We start from the raw sequence: 17708 nt of genomic DNA, 5'->3' as shown, positions 1-17708 counted from the left end.
TCATGTTTCTTTGCGTTTTAATGTGACATTCATGTGGACGATGCATTAAAATTAATTGCACTAATTTCCACCTATAGATGTAACGATTTTACCGTGATATTTTTTCTTTTCTTCACTATCCCAGTTTCTATCTTGTACTTGAAAGTTGTGGAATCTCTACTTGTATTTACTTTGGAAACAAGAAATTACGTAAAAAAAAAAACAAATATATCTTTAGTTTACAGCAACATTTTTTAGTGCAGCTTCCCAACATAAAGTGGAGTTTAGGACCTTGTAACAAAACCCTGAAAGACAGTTTTATTGACACTAATTATGCCGCCATAAGCTGTTATACTGTAATTATGCAATTATGTTGTAATTCATGCTGCTGGGGACCACATGGCTGCAAGAAGCTTATAAATATTCATGATATATAATATTTATGACATCACATCATATGCAGTACATTTCTGAAGTACACCTTTACTTGTACATAGATTTATACATGTGCATAATCTTTGGTAAGTGCTCTAAAATATATACATAAGTGCTACTCTTACACTCACACACACACACACACACACAAGCACCCACATCTCAACCAGTCTGAAAGGAAAATATAGTGGCAACTACAAATATACAAAGCAATCACAATGTCTGCTCAAACTGCAAAAAATAAAAATAAAAACAGCCAATTCTTCCCAAAAGAAAACATACACCCAGTAAACAGTCAAATAGAAAATTACGTATTGATTATACAACTGACAACCATTTTACATCTGAATATAAAAAACTGAACTGTGTATAGAATTCATGATTCACCATTTCACCGACAACTAAATAAATCTTATGTACTGTGCTTGAACCATTTTAAATGGTTACCATTTTTAAATCTGTACATGCCTTTGCTCAAAAATGTGCATCACATCATTGGTTAATGCTTGTTTCATCAAAAGGGGACAGGAATGAACAGACAGAACAGACCACCAGTTGGGCAGTATGAATACAGCCACACTGTACGATACAGATCCAAACACACTACTAAGAATACATCCTCATTTGGAGCAATATGTTTACAGTCTATCGGTGACTGGTGTCAGTAGCTGTCTGTCAGTGTGGGGGCGGGGCTAACGGGAGTCCACGCCCATCTCAGCTCCTCCCCCTGAGAAGAGCAGCTTCTTCAAGATGGAGGAGTAGTGAGGGCCGAAGACCATGCGGTTGAAGTTCACGACGCTCCTGAACGCCCCAGCCAGCTCCTTCAGCTCGGGGGCCACCACCACGAGGGCGGGGGGCACCGCCGGCCCCCTCTGAGAATCGGGAGCTCCCAGCACTGCGAGCAGGTAGCTCTGGACACGGGACCCTGTTTTGGGGAAAACACGCACAACACAACATTATGGCTCTTCAGTTCAGGGGAAAGAACTTTTTTGCAGTTATTTTACCATTCTTCCAAATATAGTACCATCAAATTATGTGAAAACTGAGGAAGCAATGGTACTTGCAAACCAGTTTTTTTCATGGTATTTTTGACATGGCTGTAAATAAGTCAGTGTTTAATCATTAAGGGAGCCCCTAGAAGAGTGTGGTAGCCGTGTTGGGGGGGGCAGTGTTACAAAAGAGTGTGGTAGTGGTGTAGCGGTGTTAGCAGGTAGTCAGGCTGACCTATAAGGCTCCGGACAGGGTTGTGGTCCTGGGCCAGGCCTGAAATCTGTCCCTTCAGCAGGGTCTCCACTCCTGGGGTCAGAGTCACCCCGCCCTGGGCACTCAGAGCCTCGTGCACCTGCTTATAAACCTGCTCCCCGAGAGCCAGCAGCGCCCCCTGCTGATCAAAGCCACTGAGCGCACAGGAGAAAGGCTTCAGGAATCATCCTCAAAACCCAACAGGATATTCACCTGCCACTTTGGAAAGTTTCTTACATCTGTTTCAATTCGTCATGTATCAGCAGTTAATTATGAATAAACTCTGAAATGATATTGTATAGGTGAGACAAGCCCAGCATTATGCTAAAGTACAGCCAGTTTACCCCCTCTTTGTACCTGGGTGTACGTTACCTGGGCCCAGCGAGACAGACTGCTCTGCCCCATCCACAGTTCATTGCCCCCTCTCACCTTTGGTGACAGCCCTCCAGCAGGGCTGTAATGGTCTGCTTGAGATTACCTACAAACCCTGGCACAGAGAACACAGCGCCACCACACTGCGTGCTGGTCACCAGCAGTACTGCAGCCTCCAGAACCAGCAGGTGCAGTTTCTGGCCCAGAGCCTCCAAACGGGCCTGGTCCATCAGAACTGACTGTGAGGAAAAGTGGGGAGATGAAGATGATTTGACCTTTTACCGCAGTTTATATTAAAAAGATACCGATAACTGAACAATACATTTTACACAGACTAGGTTCATTTCAGTAGAACAGATGGGGCACTAATACACTCAGTGGAGCTTCACCTCAGGATAGAGCTGGCTTTCAGGATCCCAGCTCAGCAGGAGGAAGTAGGCCCGGTTCAGCACGGCACTAGGACTGACTGGGCTGGGACTGTGGATTGTGGGTTTGGTCACATCTTGCTCTGGGCTCTCGCTGCTGGAGCCCACTGGGGAACTGCCCAACACTGCCCTCTGCAGCCAGGCAGTGGTATTGTCCAAGGAGACTGGAAAAAATATAATACAAGATGTTGCTGCAGACCTTTCATTATTCCGGATAGGATTACTTTAAACGTATTTTATTAATCGTCTTTTTAATCTTTGCCTTTCACCTCACCGGCCACCCAAAATGACCTGAGCTCACCTTGCTTCTTGTCCAGGAGCTCCTGGAACTTGGCGCGCTCGTATTGGACGGCCTGCTGAAGGAGGTGTGGCCTCAGGCTCTGCACGGTGAAGTTCACCATGTCCACCTTCATCAGACCCAGCACCCGCATGATCTCTCTGGGGAGGGGACGACAGGCAGGACAGAGGTTAGGAGTGTAGTATAACAGGTAGGGAAGTAGGCGTGTAACCCAGATTATACTGTAAGGTTGCAGGTTGGATTCCCAGTTTGGACACTGCCATTGTACCCTTGAGCAAGGTGCTTAATGTGAACTGCTTCAGTATATATCCAGCTGTATAAATGGATGCTATGCAAAAAATATGAAGGTGGGGTAAGTCACTCTGGATATGAGTGTCAGCTAAATGCCAGTCATGTAATATAATGTTCGCTCATGCAGTGCCGCCCAACCATGTCCCAGGACCAAAACTGGCCCCCCTGTTCCTGGGAGGTGTCAGCGGGGAGCAGGTCCCGCCCCCCGCCCCTCACCTGAGCAGGTGCACCGGGTCGGTGTGCTCCCGCAGTTTTCGGATTTCCGGGTCGCGGACGGGGGCGCAGAGGGAGGCCATGGTGCCCACGATGTACCCGCTGAGGCGGTGCAGGTCCACGGCCCCGTGCTCGGCCTGCTGCCGGATCAGAACCAGGTCCAGGACCTCCTCCAGCTGGGCCCGGAGCCGCGTGTGGCCCGGCAGGAGCAGGGACAGCAGGATCTGGGGGTTACAGTCACAGTCAGTCACAGTCTGAGCAGAGACAGCAGGATCTGGGGGTTACAGTCACAGTCAGTCACAGTCTGAGCAGAGACAGCAGGATCTGGGGGTTACAGTCACAGTCAGTCACAGTCTGAGCAGAGACAGCAGGATCTGGGGGTTATAGTCACAGTCTGAGCAGAGACAGCAGGATCTGGGGGTTACAGTCACAGTCTGAGCAGAGACAGCAGGATCTGGGGGTTACAGTCACAGTCTGAGCAGAGACAACAGGATCTGGGGGTTACAGTCACAGTCAGTTACAGTCTGAGCAGGGACAGCAGGATCTGGGGGTTACAGTCACAGTCAGTCACAGTCTGAGCAGAGACACCAGGATCTGGGGGTTACAGTCACAGTCTGAGCAGAGACACCAGGATCTGGGGGTTACAGTCACAGTCTGAGCAGAGACACCAGGATCTGGGGGTTTAACATCAGTCACAAGTCAGTTTTACAGTCGTGCAGCAGAGACACAGGATCTGGGGGTTATCAGTCACAGTCTGAGCAGAGACTCAGGATCTGGGGGTTATAGTTCAACAGTCGGGGTCAGTACATCAGTCCAGTCAGGAGACTGCAGGATCTGGGGGTTACAACCAGCATCAGCTACAGCCATACTAAAGTTAATCAAGGATACGTGAACTACATAACGGCTTCATGTGGGCAATGGTGCATTATAAATAATGCTGTTATAATTCTGCATTAATTTATAATAGCCCAGGCTGTTTCATACTATGGCTTGTCAGACAAATGGGTAAATTAAATAAAGAGGAAAAAATCCATTAAGATTATTATAATAAATGGTTATAAAGATGGTGAATTACTGAAAATATCCACAGAGAGGTGACTTTAATGTGTTAATAAACATCTGTGAAGCGGTATAAGATGTCAGCTGATGTACTGATTTGGACATCCTCTGGATTTCCGGCACATTAAAGAATAACAGAGTCATGTGTTACGTGTGCGATAAACTACTGTGCAGAAAAACAAAACAAAAAACATTCAAAAGGGGTGAAAAGATTTTCAAAATGAGTCAGACGTCCCTGCGGGGTAGAGGGTCTGGAAAACAGATATTCTGATGAGCTACGCTGATATGGCACCAGCGACACCGCTAACTGAAGACGTACCTCTTTCACCTCCTGCAGGAGGGTAATTGCATGGGTGTAATCTGGAGGACTGAGTGACAGCTGAGCCCGCAAGCTATCCCAGAATGCACGGTGAACAATCTCCTTCACTCTTCCCTCCAAGCTGAAAACAGAGCGCGCACAGTATCCCAAGGTTACCTTTATTATCGCAACATGTTCTTGCTTTGGGCCCTCCAGAGCCACATCTGTGTCTGTGTAAATATTCCTACCCGTGTTTACTAAACTGTATGAACTATAAAAAATTCCATTTTAATGAATAAAGCACGATGGTAGCTATTTATACATCGTACAGGGACCTCAAATAACTGATGCCGTGAAGGTTATCAGTATTTTGCCCAAAGCACTGACAATCATGACATGTTTGTATTCACAGTGAATTTGACACTGACTTCAAATTAACGACACTGGTTGTTACTTGCCTGTCCTCGGGAGGGGTGCTCTGTTTGAAGCAGAAGTCTCTGTTGACCACTATTTCGTGGGCCAGGGTCATATTAGATACGCACTGTTCCATCTGTGCCATATCCAACAGATAGGTCTGTGTTGGGGGGCTGCCTAAAAAAAAAAGAAGCATGGAAACAATCAGAGGAAGAAGTGGTTTTACACCTGCACTGCAAATAAATGTATGTGCAAATCAGATAAAATGGTGCATGACTAAATATTTAATTTAACAATAAATTACACTTTCCCCCAAAACATATCTATATTGCCACTTCTGTAATTCAAATGTATGCAAACACTTACTTGAGTGTTATTATTGTAGGCTATACCAAATATATTTTAAGTTCAGCCTGTTCGCAAGGCATGGAAAGCACGTACACCGCGAGTGTATTAGAGATGAAACGAAATTAGCTTGGTTACCACTCGGCGAGTCCGGTGTCTGGAGGTTCGGTATTTCCGAAGGCGCGTCGCTATCTGTCCCGTCGACGCTGTTTTCGTTCGGCATGATTAATTTATCACTGGACCGATGACAACTAAACATTCAGAAAATATCATTCAGAAATGCATCACTGATGCCCACATACACGAACGCGTAGACATTGAATAGTATTATGCACTTTTAAAATGTAATATTGAAATTGTTACAATGTCATGTTTTATATGTTTTTTTTTCGGAAAGTGTTACCAATTTGTATGCAATATTCACTTCTAAAGTACAAACTAAATTTTAAATCATCTCACTTTTCAGCAACCAAAATAAACCGTCTTACCTGCACGTTTGGAACTGTGCGCTTCTCTTCTAAACACAATCGTTCAAAAGGATAAAATGTAAAATGATAGACAGTTACCTAGTTTACCATCAAGATACTACTGTACCTGTGATTGACATTACAAAGCTACACAGAGTTCAAATTTTAAAAATGGGATAAACCAATACCATACATGAGGAATGCTGGCAGGTATTGTTAGCAGGTTTTAATTCTTACCGTTTACTGTGGTACTGTTTATAGACCGTGTGATGATTATCTTATTATAGAGCTTCATATAGTTAGCATTTTCATTACTGTGAATTTATCACTTTTTCGAGTTTTTCATGTTTGGGTCACCTTGCTTGTTCACTTCCCCTAATGTAATGACAGATGGTCTGTTCCAGGATTGAACCAAAACAAACCGTATAACTCCGCCTCCTCCCTGCTGCTGTATCGGCTGCACAAACTGAGTAATTTTTGGACACAATGTAGCGTTTTATGGTCCACAATGGTTACATGAAATGCAACAGCCGTTTTGAATGCAGGGTTTACTTTCACCGAATGCTGTCACACCGTTCTAGAATCTATAGGTATTCTACTCCATTTCAAGGGGAAGTTCGTTTGACAGCAGACCGGAAACTTCCCTTTTGAACGCTGCACTGTTGGATATTTGTTTTTAAAATTCGCACGCGTTTTCCTCCTCCATGGCAACGAGACGTACACGTGATCTAGTGGTATAAAACATTTAATTTGTGAGATTAGCTCATTTAATCACAGTAATATGGGCTTCCGTTTTGCGTAACCAAACCAAACCATTGTACACAATATTCCAGATTAGGTGCTATCGGAGCCTGGTCGGAACATAAATCAATCATTGAAGGCGAATTACTCCTTTGAAATATGTCATTTATTAGGCGTTGTTTGCTAGTAAATTTTTTTTATTGCCTCAAAATGAACTCTGATGCTGATCCGAAGTTAATGCATGGTTATGTATTGTTTTTGTAGCCATTTCATGTTTTCATAGTAAGAACAATTCAGTATGCTCTTAAAACTGTGTTAGAACTATTTAAACGTCCGCTGTTATTAGACCTGTAGACCTGGCCGTGAATTTAAATTCAATTCATCGGCTGATTCCAGTCATTGCCTACGTTATTGGCATAACAATTGACTTCAGACCATAAACAAAATATTTTAGAGGGGAGAAATATAACAGTATTTTGTCTGATTTTTTAAATTCTGATTAAGGATTAGACATTTTTTTCCGAAACACCCTCATAGTGAGCAAGTACAAGGTGTTAGGGGAATCCGTAGTTATTTTAAAAACCACTAGGTGGCAGGCAGGCCTTGTTCTGGAAAAGAGGGTACATTCAGTGGAGGGTAAACTGTCTTGACCTTACCTGTAAACCAAACACCCTCTGCAGTCTCAAGTATTCACTTACTAATAACTGAAGAGGAATAAAGTAGGTTAATGTTGGCTACTGAGCTTCAAAGTTGCTATTTGGGATCTCTTGTCTAGGGACACCTCATTTTGCATACTTAAATGCATACTATGCAGAATTATGAAGTATTATAACCTTTCTAAGGCATATCTATGATGCTCTGGCAATCTCTATCTTTATGCAGTTTTGCTGAATTTGTGCACTTTTACCTGTATTTGCTATTATAAATTAAATTTGGGATGTTTCTGAACACGGCATTCTTTTCTGTGTGCGGAGGGCTGGGCTACAGTGCCTGTGGTTTGGTATCAGATTCCGGTGGAGTGTTTGTGGCTAGCTAGCAAGCTGCTGCAATGGCAGAAGACCCCAGATACAGCAAAACAAAAAGGCAGAAGAATTCGAGTTAACATTGGAATTCCTTTCCCGTGACGGTGGCGTCAGCTGAAGTTCGCCAAGGTGATGAAAAGTGACGCAGAGTTTTCTTGTTTTCTGTTGGGCCTCTTAGCAACATTACCTCTAGCTAGCTGTCCAGCTAGCTACGTTAGGTAGCTAGCTGGCTGAAGTTGGATAACCTACTCAGGATGAGTGGGCGGGTTTGAAGACGGAGGAGGAGACTTATTTCACTGTAAACACAGGACCACAGCAAGGCTAAAATATCCTGTACAGTATGCCTTTAAGTTTGAAATAGCATGAAAGGGGCTGTGTGTGTGTTTGTGTGTGCATGTATGTTTGCTTGTGTGTTTTCCACGAAATGCGTTTAATTTCCCATACTACATACATTTAAAATCATAATTTAAAAAATCAAATAAAAAACCAGGCAAAACACAAAATGATCAATAACATATACTCATAATACCGCAAAGCCCATATTCTAGGTTATGTTACCACAGTGTTTTGCAGGGACATCAGGAAACGTTTGGAAATGTAATGTGAGAAATACAACAACGAGGTCAGGCGTGTTTTGTGTGTGGGGGCACATCCGTCCACAGCGGCGACCGGTGGAAAAGGCGGCGTCTCCATGGCGCCCTGTGATGCGTTGACAGGCCTCGCGTCGCCCGAGCGCACAGAAGGGCGTCAGGTTTCCCCCGCCGTGAAGAGGAATGTCAGGAACCGGCCCCCTGATGAGTTATCAGGGGCGAAAAGACACACGGAAAAAAAAACTACACAACCTTCGCTTGACCTCCTCCGAAATATGCCCAGGCTTTCAGACTAATGAAGGGGAACTGGAATTCTAGACACAGCACCCCTATTTATTTATCAAATATCCCTGAGTCGGAGTGCTAATCTAGTTGCTAATAGGGCTCAAGTTAGACTATAGATCAGGTAAACCTAACCCTAGATCATCGATCCAACACAAGAATGTTTGATATATTTGGGCCCAGCTCTCTGGTTTGAAAAGCATATGCCTCTCACGTATGTGTTTGGTATTATACTTGCAAAATACCTCCGAATGTAAGTTTCCTCAGTGCTTAGTAGAAAAATATCATTTATTAACTCAACTTCAAACACTCAGAAGCGCTAAACCAAAGATCAGAGGACAAATATCCGCCCATAAGCACAAGTACTCCATAACAACGGGCGAGTGCTTATCCATTTAGGTGGAGCACGGTTTCATAATCAGAGACCACAGGCTCTCTTATCATAAAAATAACCTAGTTACAGGCAATATATTACCTGGGAAATGTACATAAAAATGGACTATGATCAGTGTTAAGCACATAAGATTTGTTTTTTTCTGACGCAATACTTTTAAGGCCTGTTCCAATAAAAAAAGAAATTCACCATAACATTTCAGAAATGCTGTGCACCAAAAATACCACCAAATTGCATTCAGCTATGGAAAGAATATAGATCAGTCAGTTTTTCATTCAACATGTTCAGAAAAGCAGCTGGAATAGCTCCTCTGTACTGACACAGTGGACCTCATTCACAAAACTTTTCTTATATTATTCTTACTATTGTTCTTAAAAATGTAACTACGATAAAGCAAATATGGGATTCAGGACACGTGTGCATTTGTGTGTGTCCCAGGTGTATGAGATGATGAATGCTGACTGTTTGTAAATTTTATGTGCAATCCTGGTCATGTGATTAGCATAAGGTAAAATCCATCAAAAAATACTGATAAGAACAAAATGCTGAATGTCGGAATGTTCTTGGAAACGTTCTTGCGCACAGTTTGCGATCAAATGTGATCGTACGCACGTTTCGTGAATGAGGCCCAGCGTTTGGCAGGTCCGGCGCCGTCGGCCACATCAATCAGGCGAGCGCGCCGTTTCTCCGATACCGCAAGTCGCCCCGGACGAGAGCGTCCGCTAAGTGAACGCAACGCGATACGAGTGTAACGGAGAAGCTCGAGCATGCAGTCGCTCGGCGGGAGTCGAGTTACAGGGGAGACGAGCCGATGTCAGGAAAGGCAGCCATGTTCAACGGCTCCTTTGTCACGAAGAGTCCTTTACCCTCCTTTGTCTCGGAGCCACTTCCAAGTTACCGATCTGCAAGCTCAGCAAAACAACGCGATTAAACCGCGTGAGGCAATGCTCCAGGAGCAGACCTGATTTAAGAGCCAAGGTCTAGTTACATTACATTACATTACAGGCATTTGGCAGACGCTCTTATCCAGAGCGACGTACAACAAAGTGTATGACCATAACCAGGAACAAGTATGACGAAACCCCTAGAGAGAAGTACCGGTCCAAGTGCAGGGAACAACCGCATAGTTCAACTTGGACCCTGAAGGTTAAACTGATTAACACTAACACAACGAGAACGGCAACAACGCAGTCTATGGAAAAAAATACAAGCAGTAGTTAAGACAGTTAATGCACCTAAGTCACCTACGAAACAGCTGCCTAGTTACAACCCTAAGCTTACAGTCATTTACAGGGGGGTAGGGAGGGATGGGGAATAACTGCAGGTGAAAAGGTAATCCGGTGACTCACAACAGCATGCGAAAAGGACAAAATGTTTTATTCAGCTGATTCATCTCACTGAGTGCCATCTACACAGGATCGCCCAGCAGCAGCATTTCAATTTCAGTCAATGACAGGGGTGATCGAAGGCCAAGCCACGTTAGATTCAGCTCTGATCGAACGGATATAAAACACCGAAGCTCTCACTTTTATGACGGCTCCTGCTTTTTTAAATGTGCAGTCACCTGTATTCGTCCTTGAGGAGAAAATTTCTGTATAAAAACAGTTCTGCAAATTAATTTCTGCTTGATAAACAAATATCAGGATAAAATAAAAATCTATTGTTTTCTATAGATACTTCCGCACAATAATATCTATTTTTCTTTCATTTAAAATGAAGATTAACAAATGCTGAATTTAACATTCCTATATAGATATCTATTAAGTACAGGTCAAACAGCACATATCTGTTGTCTATTGAAGGCAGCTTGGTAGTCGCAGTGACTGCAGCATCAAAATAATTTAAGGCATCGCATCAGTGTGTACCTGCCCACACCCCTTTACTGTGCTAGTATGTAAAGGATAACACTGCTAATTTTCATTTTTATAGTATCATCAACATATCCTATTAAAAGACCAAAACCAATAATGTTTCTGTCCAGCTCTCAATGAATTTATCCTACAAACCAATTATTGTCCATCTAGCCAACAGCGCTATACTGGAAGTCACAGAACTCGTTGTTGTCCAAAAAAAAGTATTAAGACAAGTGTAGCTTTGGTCAGCATAATTCACCATTTACGAAGAACCTGACCTTCGTACTTTTTTACTGAAACAATAGTGACAAAGATTGATTTTTCGATATGTGGAATGTAGTTCGGCACGGCACCAAAATACTGAAAACACTAACAGTGTGGTAAAAACTACACTGTCTATGTTTTTCGTCGTAAAAAGTTGCATTTTCTGATAATTAAAATGTCTTTCTGAGCAGTATTTAATGGCACCAGCGCACAACTGAAATAAATAGCTTTCCTGGTGAAACGCTAAATGGGGTAGGAAAATGTCTAAAAGGACAGGGAGTTGGACAGAGTAATTTTTGGCTTTGGTACTTCCATACAATATGTTGCCTAGACTGAAATAGAAAAGTGTAATTACTGGTGTTATTCTTTAACGTTAGCAGTAAAGGTAAAAAAAAAAAAAAACGTGACAGGATGCTGACCCCAGAACAGTCAGCCTGCAGGGCAGGGTACCAGCCTGTGCCTCACCCCACAGCCCTGTGCTCCACAGACCGCTGCGTTCTCCGCCTGTGCAAATATCTTCATTGTGTTTCAGTCGATCCAGTACCTGGCGCAAAGCGTCAATCACTCCACCTCTCACCTACAGCCAGTGGGGGGGGGGAGGGGGGCACTTGGTCACCTGTGCTGGGACAGGATGGTGCAGCATTCAGGGTGCAGTTTTTTTTGGGTTTGCGGAGGGGGGGGAGGGGTGAGTTCTCACTCCCTCAGCAGTCCTAGCTTCTTCAGAGCCTCCTGTCTCACCTGGCCCGTCTGGTTCCAGGGCACCATCGCCGCGGAGATGCCGTTCGGGAACAGGGGCTTCTGGGAGGTGGGCTCGGCCGCGGCGTCCGGCTGGGGGGCCCTGACCTCCCTCCCGTGTCCCAGCGAGGCGGTGCGGGCACGGGGGCGGGGCTTAAAGCTGTCCGAACAGCGCTCCAGGGTCACGGACTTGGCCCCGACGGGCGGGGGAGGGGGGCGTGAGCTGGGGGCGGGGGGAAGGTCGCTCCTGGAGCGCGGGCGGCCCGTGGCGGACGGCAGGGTCCCAGTGACGAAAGGGGGGGCGGTCCCCCCGTCCTGCAGGAGCCCTAATTTACGCAGAGCCTCTCTCCTCACCTGCTGGGGATCCATTATCACCCTCTCTCGAGGCGACGTGCCCAGGCAGTCCGTCTGGGAGTCTGGGTTTGGGACAGGCGCTTTTTGGGTTGTCACGGCAACGCTGGGTGGGAGAATTTTAGGTTTAGGTGCAACCGTCGGAGGGGTAACCCTGGGTTTGAGGGTCAGGTGAAGAGGTGCATGCTGGGAAGTGGAGTCAGAGGGGCGACTGGATTGCCTCCCCTCACTGAGGTCGCTGGGGGCCGGCTTGGCCCTCTCCTTGACTCCAGAAGAGAAGCTCTGAGCGTGCTTCTTCAGGGTCGGCTTCATCATCCTCAGCTCCAGCAGACCCTCATAAGACAGCGGCCCCCTGGCCAAGCCGGCTTTGGGGCGATCCTGGCACCCTGCTCTCCTGGCTGCCGCCGCGGCGTCCTGACCCCGGGACGAGCCTGTCTTGGAGAGCGGGCACGGGGAGACGGTGGGTGGGGAGCCCGTGCCAGGCTCAGCATTGGGTTGCCCGCTCTTTGCCATCACCAGTGGAGTGGGCACCAGGCAGCCCTGGACAGGCCTGTGCTCTCTCTCCCCCTCTCCTGTAGGACCATCATGGAGATGTCTTGAGATAGCTGGGGAGGGGAAAAGAAGGCCATTTTCAGGAAGCCGGCACCAAATTTGCCAGAACAAATGAAAAATAACACCAAAAAAATAGCAACATAAGGAGAAATAGAATGGTTGTTGGACCTTGTGCACCTCAAATAAGCTCCCTGAAAAAAGAGTGGACATTTAAGGAAGGTTCCTCTGCTCCAAAACTATGGCCTGGGCATCAGTCCTGCTCTGCCAAAGCTTTTGGTACAGCCCTATTAGTGCTGATTCAAAACATATGAATCCTTTTCAATACTTGATAACCATAAAAAGGCAATGTGTATAGCACTTCAACCCTATCTTACTACAGTAATTCAGAGCTGTCAGAAGCCATGTTCACAACATGCAAGGCCATGCTGCAATGCATGAAATAAAGAAAAATCTCTACCTCTACCTTTGAATCTGGTCATTTTAATGTTTTAGCCCTCTGGCCATTGCCATTGAGGTTCTGGTTTAGTCTGTTCAGCTAAAGCTCGGGGAAAGCCTATTCCAGGGGTGTGTGCAGGCTTTAGAAATCAACCTGCCATGGGGGTAACAACAAAAAAAAATGGGGAGCAGGGGGTTGTGGGGGATTATATGAAATCTTAACGTAAATTTTCAGCATTTGATTAGCAGTGCACAGCTCTGATTATGTGAAATCCTGCAGAAATCTTCAGTGTTTGGTTAGCAGTGCAGAGCTGATTATATAAAATCTTACAGAAATCTTCAGCATTTGATTAGCAGTGCAGACACGCAGCTGATAACTCACAGCCTGACAGAGAGGCGGAGAGATGGGCGATCTTTTCGGCCAGGCTCCCAGGGTTCGGCCGGAGATCGGGCTCGCCGCCGGTCCGGTCGCCGTCCTCGTCGGCCTCCAGGGACTCGATGGTCTCCTCCAGGAACAGGATGCACTCCCGCTCCTCAGCAGAGAGCTGCTCCAGACTGGCATCGCTCTGCAGTAACACACACACACGCACGCACGCACGCACGCACGTACACACACACACACGCACACACACACACACACACACAGACACGCACCCACACACACACGCACACACACACACACACTATACAGACACACACACACACACACACACACACACACACACATATACACACACACACACACACACACACACACATATACACACATATACACAAACACACACACGCATACACAGACGCACACACATACACGCACACGCGCGCACACATATACACACACACACATTTAATTAGTTAAGACCACGGTTAGTTTAATAATAGGTTTGTGAGTAATATCATTTAGATTATTAAAATTCCGCAGAAGCTGCAAACCTCCAGGTCAGGGGGAGGGGGGGAGTGGCTGAAAGATGGGAGGGAGCAGATCTCAGGTTCAGCAGTGCGCTCAACTACCGCTGCCTGTTCGTCAGGAGGCACACAAGCTGACCTAAAAGCTGTTTAGTACACAGTGAACGTGGGGGTGAAATCTTCACAGGCTACTCACCAAACCGGAGTGGATGCTGACAACACTATCACAGCTGCCAGCACTGTCCGTGCCGCCCAGGGTTTCCACGGCGACGCCGTCCGGCCACGTGTCACTCTTGGGCATTGCAAGCAGGAAGGCGATAAGTTGTACGCTCGAAGGCCTCAGCCAATTGGCTGAAAGAAGCTGAGAGTCTAACACAGGGACAAACGTGCAATGATACGTTATTCCACGCAGAGCATCTTATGGAACAACTTATTTGGTATTGATTAATTAGCCTATTTTTACGTATGGTATTATTTAAATGTTTAGTAAAACATGGTATACACTCTTACAATGTGTTTCTTAGTAACACTACACTATAGCCTGTGGCTGTAGTTGCACACATATGATGCTTTATGTCAAAGAAAAAGCTTTAAATGGACAGAGATGACGTCACCATGATGTCAGCTGAATAATATATTGAAGCCTGTAGCAAGCCTAATTATCTGCTTGCAACATAAAAGGCTAGTGGATCTCCCACTGTGTTCAGTCATGGGCATACCTAACTGTGTATATTTAAAATGATTTGAAAGGAGTAATGAGAGCACACACACACACACACACACACACACAGTAATATACACCTGCAGCTGTAATCCCCTTATCTCCTTATATAACCCAGATTATAATATGCCAGGTCATGTGCTTGCTTTACAACCGGATGCAGGGTAACGACATATCTCAGTCTAAAACTCCACTGTCCACATGACACAGATAACTGGACACACTAGCCTCCCATTCTGCGATCCCAATTCCCCCCTTTGCGATCAGAATCTATAGATGCACTAAATGTAGCACCAGATAAAGCAAAGTAAACATCACTACCCTTTCACCTCCTGTGAACACATTAAAAAGGACCCTTTTTTTCATGTCCAAAAAAATCAGGTTTTCAAAAAGGGATTTGATGAAATGCTCTCCTTTGCAACTGAGTCACGCATCTAAGTGGGATTTTGACATTTCTTAAAAGCTATTTTGTTCCTGTTTCTTAAAAAAAAATCTCAGCTTCTTTGACAAAGCTCCTTCTGTTGAACAGAACGTTTGTGCAATGGATTCACTCTGGAAACAGAGATAACATCTCCAAAGCTCAGATTTGCATGGAATGGGTTGTGGGACAACAGATTGTCTTTATTCCTTATTAATCTCGTGCAAATATCTTTGTGATGATAGGACCAATATGCAAATCAGAACCAAACAAAAATCTAGTGTTTTTTCCCCCTCCACAGGTATAGTATAGTTGGACACATAGCACATTGCATTGCTACAGGTGAACTACCTGTACTGAGTCTGTAAAAGTTTAAATGCATTGAAGGATGTGACATGTATGAATCTATTTGTACTTAACAAGGGCATCACAGAGTTTATAAATAATGCCAAAGTGATTCATTCAGACAGATGGTATTCTGTATTTTCATGAAACAATGATGCAGGTGTCTGCCTGTCTATTCCTAATGTCAAAAATTACTGTTACTGCAGAATCACTCCACATCATTATACCATATTATACACAAATCAACATTTATTGTTTTTGTTTGTTACCACCACTGAACCCGCTAAATAGGTAAACCACACGTACAGACGTTTTTCGGGAAAGGATGCTAGCTCCTACTGTATATACAACGCTTTCACACACGTCAATCCAACCTTACAGTAAGATCAAAAAGTAGAGCTTTCAAAGGCCGTTGAATGAGACGATCAGCGTGCGTCCCACTCGCGCAGGCTCGTTATGTCACAGTCAGACGGGATTATATCGTCTTCGTGGTTAAATTTTAAGCGTTTATTATTGCTTCGCCCCCTGCACCCTCGGGCCCGAAGACGGGTTCAGTAGACGTTACACCTGTAGGCCTATCTTAAGTGCGCCATGACCGAGAATATTTAACCATGCAATACGATGGCAAATTAACATATAAACAAGACGCTGCAAATGACACAAAATGCAAAAAGAGACAGACAGACTGTGGTTTGCGCTTAAAAAGAAACAGAACTTGTCAGTTTTCATGGGCACCCGAGGCAAATAAATATCTCTGTACAGAACTTCTGTTGACAATTCTGCCCCGAACGCACGAAAAATAAATAAACAGGCTGCACAAACGATTTCCGTCGACATATATGCTCAAAAATGTGAGTGCGTATGTGCATTTCCCAAATGGCCAGCGGATAAGATATTGTTCTTGTATTGTAGTATTTATAATTATAATAATAATAATAATAATAATAATAATAAATACAGTGAAATATTTACACTGTAAGGTAAATACCATATAAGACAATAAAGGCGACATAATGATAACTATCCACTGACAATATTATGGTCAATATTCCAGTCTATAGTAACCGCCAGAGAAGACTGTTGGTCCGCAATAAATAAAAAACCGAAGTAGGTATACGCCCGACGGTCCTGTTGCGGTATTTAATCGTTTGTCACAATTATGGGCCTAATGTTTTAAACTGTAAAAGCTATAAAGTAAGTCCAGTATAACAAGTCCATCTTCCATTTGCTATTTAAAATCGTTTACACGACACCGGCAAATATCGAGCGGCATTTTCAAACGTATGTAGGCTACACACAATGCGTGTCTTGCATCAAATTAGAACGTGCGTAAACGCAACGAGAGTAAGAATATCAATATCATACTTAGCCGGACGAATGATTAATTCCAGAAGAGCGATTATTACAACGCACTGATCCTGAAATCTACAACTGACTGTCTCACATGAGGCGGAGATCATTTCAGTTTCGTTAATTAAATAACTCACCTGTATGATGAGGCAATATAGGCTCCTTTGACTAGTAGAGTACTGATATTCCGTAAGGTATAGCGCGCTTTACACATACCCTCAAGCGCGTTCGGTACTGCCAGCAAAACTATGTAAGTAGGCTACTGTGTAATGAACACAGATGGACAGAGAGGTCTTCGGGCTGAAGTGCAACCACTCCTTAACCAATCACCTTGTTCCGTCACCTTAGTCATCTTCAGGTCTAACCAATGAAAAGGCCAGTTCAAGTTGAATCATAAATGTATCCTAATTCTGAAGTATATGAATGAGACATTTCCTGTTTTGACATGTACTGCTCAGGTGTTTTTCATGTCTGCTTGTTGTGCAAGAATATCTATTATTATTATTACTATTTCATGTTGTAGTAGTATTCTGAGGCGTGTGAAGGTGTTGGGACTGGGAGGGCGTAGATAATTCTACAGTTTCTTCGTTTCAGACGCTAATATTTGGTCCTTCTACCCTATAAAAACCTCGTTGCAAAGATTCTGATCCCATCGCGCGGCCATTATCAGATATTTCAGGCGGAAATAGGATTGTGCAGATGCAGGTGCTTGTGCAGGTTCTGCCGTTATCGTGAATTATCCCAGGCGCCAAAGCTGACAATCGTCTATGTAAATTTTTGTCGTTTTGCATGTAGCTGTTCATTACTTACAGTAGGCTAGCCTACGCGCAGTATTTTCAAAATAAAACAACGACTCTTTATGGCAATACTAGCCTACTTATGTTCATCGGCAATGTTATGCATACATAGAT

At 44.4% G+C, this 17708-nt stretch overlaps 2 protein-coding genes across 2 annotated transcripts; both read right to left on the bottom strand.

Annotated features, from left to right (window-relative positions):
- Positions 1 to 383: 383 nt before the first annotated feature.
- Positions 384 to 6257, bottom strand: LOC135237710 (T-complex protein 11-like protein 1). Its single transcript, XM_064305080.1, has 10 exons — positions 5860 to 6257; positions 5510 to 5622; positions 5071 to 5203; positions 4634 to 4754; positions 3259 to 3479; positions 2755 to 2891; positions 2418 to 2617; positions 2086 to 2267; positions 1639 to 1811; positions 384 to 1339 (listed from the first exon to the last, which is right to left on the bottom strand). Exons 2-10 carry the CDS (start codon positions 5592 to 5594, stop codon positions 1107 to 1109), a joined length of 1485 nt encoding a protein of 494 aa, XP_064161150.1. The 5' UTR covers positions 5595 to 5622; positions 5860 to 6257; the 3' UTR covers positions 384 to 1106.
- A 3969-nt stretch (positions 6258 to 10226) lies between these two features.
- Positions 10227 to 17096, bottom strand: LOC135237709 (specifically androgen-regulated gene protein-like). Its single transcript, XM_064305079.1, has 4 exons — positions 16935 to 17096; positions 14160 to 14332; positions 13440 to 13623; positions 10227 to 12675 (listed from the first exon to the last, which is right to left on the bottom strand). The coding sequence occupies exons 2-4, from the start codon at positions 14262 to 14264 to the stop codon at positions 11678 to 11680; spliced, it is 1287 nt and encodes a 428-aa protein (XP_064161149.1). The 5' UTR covers positions 14265 to 14332; positions 16935 to 17096; the 3' UTR covers positions 10227 to 11677.
- Positions 17097 to 17708: the final 612 nt, after the last annotated feature.

This window comes from Anguilla rostrata, chromosome 13 (assembly GCF_018555375.3).
Source record: "Anguilla rostrata isolate EN2019 chromosome 13, ASM1855537v3, whole genome shotgun sequence".
In the NCBI taxonomy this organism is placed as follows: domain Eukaryota; kingdom Metazoa; phylum Chordata; class Actinopteri; order Anguilliformes; family Anguillidae; genus Anguilla; species Anguilla rostrata.
The sequence above is the reverse complement of the archived record's forward strand: the minus strand, read 5'-3'. Positions and strand labels throughout refer to the sequence as shown.